The sequence below is a fragment of the Spinacia oleracea genome, unplaced genomic scaffold (assembly GCF_020520425.1).
Source record: "Spinacia oleracea cultivar Varoflay unplaced genomic scaffold, BTI_SOV_V1 SOVchr0_027, whole genome shotgun sequence".
Lineage (NCBI taxonomy): Eukaryota > Viridiplantae > Streptophyta > Magnoliopsida > Caryophyllales > Amaranthaceae > Spinacia > Spinacia oleracea.
This window is the reverse complement of record NW_026614355.1, coordinates 111,302-117,103: the sequence shown is the minus strand read 5'-3', so window position 1 is coordinate 117,103 and position 5,802 is coordinate 111,302. Positions and strand designations below refer to the sequence as shown.

The window sequence follows — 5,802 nt, the reverse complement described above, 5'->3', positions numbered from 1 at the left end:
CAACTGGTGAAAAGGTTTCATCGTAATCCACACCGTGGACTTGCCTGTAACCTTTTGCAACCAATCTAGCTTTGAAAACTTCAAGTTTCCCATCCTTGTCCTTTTTCAGTTTGAAAACCCATTTGCTTCCAATGGCTTGGTAGCCATCTGGCAAATCGACCAAATCCCATACTTGGTTTTCAGACATGGAGTCTAATTCAGATTGCATGGCTTCTTGCCATTGCTTGGAGCTAGGGCTCGTCATAGCTTGCTTGTAAGTCGCAGGTTCATCACTTTCAAGTAATAGAACGTCATAGCTCTCGTTCGTCAAAATACCTAAGTACCTTTCCGGTTGAGATCTATATCTTTGCGATCTACGCGGGGTAACATTTCTAGATTGACCATGATTCTCACCAGATTCTTCTAAAGATCTCTGAGTTTCATCCTGAATGTCATCTTGAGCATTCTCTAGAGTTTGTTGTTCGACTCGAATTTCTTCGAGGTCTACTTTTCTCCCACTTGTCATTTTGGAAATGTGATCCTTCTCCAAAAAGACACCATCTCGAGCAACAAACACTTTGTTCTCAGATGTATTGTAGAAGTAATACCCCTTTGTTTCCTTTGGATAGCCCACAAGGATACATTTGTCAGATTTTGGATGAAGTTTGTCTGAAATTAATCGTTTGACGTATACTTCACATCCCCAAATCTTAAGAAAAGACACATTTGGAGGCTTTCCAAACCATAATTCGTATGGAGTCTTTTCGACAGCTTTAGACGGAGCTCTATTTATAGTGAGTGCAGCTGTATTTAGTGCATGTCCCCAAAATTCTAATGGAAGTTCGGCCTGACCCATCATTGACCTGACCATGTCTAGCAAGGTTCTGTTCCTCCGTTCTGACACACCGTTCCATTGTGGTGTTCCAGGAGGAGTCAATTCTGATAGAATTCCACATTCTTTCAGATGGTCATCAAATTCATAGCTCAGATATTCACCGCCTCTATCAGACCACAGTGCCTTAATCTTCTTGCCTAATTGATTCTCTACTTCACTCTGAAATTCCTTGAATTTGTCAAAGGATTCAGACTTATGCTTCATTAGGTAGACATAACCATACCTACTGAAGTCATCAGTGAAAGTGATAAAGTAGCTGAAACCACCTCTAGCATTTGTACTCATTGGTCCACATACATCTGTATGGATTAAACCCAATAGTTCATTTGCTCTTTCTCCAACTTTAGAGAAAGGTTGCTTTGTCAATTTGCCAAGTAAACATGATTCGCATTTACCATAATCCTCTAAGTTAAATGGTTCTAGAATTCCTTCTCTTTGAAGTCTTTCTAAGCGTTTCAAGTTTATATGGCCTAATCGACAATGCCACAGATAGGTGAGATCTGAATCATCCTTTTGGCCTTTTTGGTATTTATGTTATATACTTGTTTGTCGTGATCTAATAAATAAAGTCCATTGACTAATCTAGCAGATCCATAAAACATCTCTTTAAAATAAAACGAACAACTATTGTCTTTTATTATAAAGGAAAATCCCTTAGCATCTAAGCAAGAAACTGAAATGATGTTTTTAGTAAGACTTGGAACATGGAAACATTCTTCCAGTTCCAAAACTAGCCCGGAGGGCAACGACAAATAGTAAGTTCCTACAGCTAATGCAGCAATCCGTGCTCCATTTCCCACTCGTAGGTCGACTTCACCCTTGCTTAACTTTCTACTTCTTCTTAGTCCCTGTGGATTGGAACATAAGTGTGAGCCACAACCAGTATCTAATACCCAAGAAGTTGAATTAGCAAGTATACAGTCTATAACGAAAATACCTGAAGATGGAACGACTGTTCCGTTCTTCTGATCTTCCTTTAGCTTCAAGCAATCTCTCTTCCAATGCCCCTTCTTCTTGCAGTAGAAGCATTCGGATTCAGAAGTGGGTTGACTGACCTTTCTCTTTGCAGATTTGGCGCCAGTTTGCTTAGTTGGGCTGGCTTTGTTGCCACCTTTCTTAGCATTCCTCTTCTTTCCAGATTTCTTGAACTTGCCCCCACGCACCATAAGCACATCCTGCTTATCACTTTTGAGCGTCTTTTCAGCGGTCTTCAGCATACCGTGAAGCTCAGTGAGCGTTTTGTCCAGACTATTCATACTGTAGTTCAGTTTGAACTGATCATACCCGCTATGAAGAGAATGGAGGCACTAGTAGAAAAAACCCTTATTGCAGCGGGCTTTTAGACCCCTGTTGCAGCGTACATCGTATGCTGCAACTGGGGGGCCTGCAACAAGTCTGAACTTGTTGCAGCGTACATGTTCGCTGCAAAAAGTGATTTGTTGCAGCGGGCTTTTAGATGTACGCTGCAACAAGTGCCAAAAAATTGGCAAAATTTTGGACTTGTTGCAGCGTACATATAAAAGCCCGCTGCAACAGACCCAACTTTTTGCAGCGTACATTTATTTGTACGCTGCAACAAGTCTGAATTACTCAATTTTTTGCAGCGTACATTTATTTGTACGCTGCAACAAGTCTGAATTTTTGCGAAATTTTTTTCCCTTGTTGCAGCGTACAACATATATGTACGCTGCAAAAAAGCACTTTTGGCGGGAAAATTCTAATTTTGTTTAGGGATACCTAGAGTGCCTTGCACCAAATATAGAAACCTGTCAAAACAATAATAGAATAACGCAACCTGTATAACAAATATAAAAACAACAACTGGAGTTTTGTATATATCCCAAAACCAAAAGTGCACATACCGATACATTTAAATACATTTACGTTCCAATTTCAAAGTACGCATACATTTTAACATAAAAGATTGTTCTATAACATCTAAACCAACACGATCAAGCGCCATCAGGTCAATAATAAATACTTGGTGGTAAAAAACTTCGCCCATTGCTCACGAACCACATCAATTTCCTCACTAGCATAAGGCGCAGTCCTCGGAGTATAGACCTTACAAAAACAAAAAATTGATGGAGCATATATTAGATCGATTAAATGCAAATGAAATGTCACATTTTAACATTCAAGCAACTAATGACAATGTATTAATAGTCTAGAATACGAATCAATTAGTTACTTAATTACCTCATCTAGCCGGCCTTCATAGTCATGTTGTAACGTGACTATCTCTAACATGAACTTCATAACGTAATAGCCACACTCAGTTCCGCCGATTTGTTGAGCACACTGATTAAGAAACATAATACTTTATCTTGCAAGGCCAATAATTAATAAAAACAAAGCAAAAAGCTAATTAAGAAACATGTTATACCTCTATATGAATGGGTTTACACGACTTAAAACTCGTTTTATTCGGACAATGCCCACCATTGCACTTGTACACTTGGTATGCCCTAGAAAATTAACGAAACATGGGTACTCATGAATATGATTTTGGCTTAGGTTTCTTAAAGACTAATGTAATTTGTAAGCAAAAGAACTTACAAACTCAAGATTCCCCATGCATAATCTGTTCGACGTGGATCTCTAGCAGAATCGAAAATATATACATAACCTCTACGTAGGTCCATCACGTATAAATTCCAATGATTTCTGTATAATTTATAAATGATATATTAAATATTTAATAACAATAATAATTAATATTTTATATGAAACTTATATAATATAACACACTTACTCTTGATTATATGGGATTAAAAACCAATTAGTTAGGTTAGGATTACCCATCTTCTCCTTTTCAATTTCAGCTTGGAAAATGTTTTTCAAATACATTGTTGGCGCTCCAGGGTCGGCCTTGATTCTAGTGCTTGACATAATCTCGGGACAAATGAACGAAATCCGAGACATTTCAAATGATTTGGCATGATCGTGCAATAAACACCTACAAAATAAACAAGATTACACTATTAAGATCGATAAAGAGAAAAAACTTCAAAGAAATAATAGTTTTATTAACAACAATAAAACATTTAATTACAATATGTAGACTTGGATCGCTGAAATGTTTAAGCACGCCCCGCGAAGGAACTCTCCTATATCAGACGCAGTTATGTATGTTTCTTGATCAAAATCCGAGTGCCAAACTGAGGCCGCCAATGGGATGGTAGTATTATCATATATATCATCAGGCGCCGAAGTCATGATAAACTGCAAGTATTTGCATGACGGGCCAAGACCTTGAATTGCATCGTGTACAAGTCCCGCTTTCTTGCTTTTGGTGGTTGATTCTTGTGTTTTACGATCACAACTACCCACGACCTCTAAGTTGGACTTAGGCTTAGAATTCGACTTCTTTGGATGCGAAAATTCCTATAACAATAGTCAATTAACATTAGTCATATAATAAGAATCAAATGAGTCATTAGGTTCTTTAGTTCAAAGTTGGGAGCGAAAATGTCATTTTAGCTCAATATATGACCTATAACGACCCAACGAGCCATAAATGTGCATAAATAGGTTCGAATGAGTTTTAGAAACTTAAAACTATGCATATTAGTCGTGTAATAAGAATCAAATGAGTCCTTAGGTTCTTTAGTTCAAAGTTGGGAGCGAAAATGTCATTTTAGGTCTATATATGACCTATAACGACCCAACGAGCCATAAATGTGCATAATTAGGTTCGAATGAGTTTTAGAAACTTAAAACTATGCATATTAGTCATGTAATAGGATTAAAATGAGTGTTTAGGTTCTTTAGTTCAAAGTTGGGAGCGGAAATGTCATTTTAGCTCTATATATGACATATAACGACCCAACGAGCCATAAATGTGCATGAATAGGTTCGAATGAGTTTTAGAAACTTAAAACTATGCATATTAGTCATGTAATAAGAATAAAATGAGTCATTAGGTTCTTTAGTTCAAAGTTGGGAGCGAAAATGTCATTTTAGCTCTATATATGACCTATAACGACCCAACGAGCCATAAATGTGCATAAATAGGTTGGAATGAGTTTTAGAAACTTAAAACTATGCATATTAGTCATGTAATAGGATTAAAATGAGTGTTTAGGTTCTTTAGTTCAAAGTTGGGAGCGAAAATGTCATTTTAGCTCTATATATGACCTATAACGACCCAACGAGCCTTAAATGTGCATAAATAGGTTGGAATGAGTTTTAGAAACTTAAAACTATGCATATTAGTCATGTAATAGGATTAAAATGAGTGTTTAGGTTCTTTAGTTCAAAGTTGGGAGCGAAAATGTCATTTTAGCTCTATATATGACCTTTAACGACCCAACGAGCCTTAAATGTGCATAAATAGGTTCGAATGAGTTTTAGAAACTTAAAACTATGCATATTAGTCATGTAATAGGATTAAAATGAGTGTTTAGGTTCTTTAGTTCAAAGTTGGGAGCGAAAATGTCATTTTAGCTCTATATATGACCTTTAACGACCCAACGAGCCTTAAATGTGCATAAATAGGTTCGAATGAGTTTTAGAAACTTAAAACTATGCATATTAGTCATGTAATAAGAATCAAATGAGTCCTTAGCTTCTTTAGTTCAAATTTGGGAGCGAAAATGTCATTTTAGCTCAATATATGACCTATAACGACCCAACGAGCCTTAAATGTGCATAAATAGGTTCGAATGAGTTTTAGAAACTTAAAACTATGCATATTAGTCGTGTAATAAGAATCAAATGAGTCCTTAGGTTCTTTAGTTCAAAGTTGGGAGCGAAAATGTCATTTTAGGTTAATATATGACCTATAACGACCCAACGAGCCTTAAATGTGCATAATTAGGTTCGAATGAGTTTTAGAAACTTAAAACTATGCATATTAGTCGTGTAATAAGAATCAAATGAGTCCTTAGGTTCTTTAGTTCAAAGTTGGGAGCGAAAATGTCATT

At 36.7% G+C, this 5,802-nt stretch overlaps 1 protein-coding gene across 1 annotated transcript; it reads right to left on the bottom strand.

Annotated features, from left to right (window-relative positions):
- Nucleotides 1-2,683: 2,683 nt before the first annotated feature.
- LOC110781379 (uncharacterized) lies at nt 2,684-4,254 on the bottom strand. Its single transcript, XM_056834082.1, has 6 exons — nt 3,930-4,254; nt 3,630-3,833; nt 3,434-3,541; nt 3,261-3,342; nt 3,074-3,175; nt 2,684-2,938 (listed from the first exon to the last, which is right to left on the bottom strand). The coding sequence occupies exons 1-6, from the start codon at nt 4,091-4,093 to the stop codon at nt 2,837-2,839; spliced, it is 762 nt and encodes a 253-aa protein (XP_056690060.1). The 5' UTR covers nt 4,094-4,254; the 3' UTR covers nt 2,684-2,836.
- Between the last annotated feature and the right edge of the window lie 1,548 nt (nt 4,255-5,802).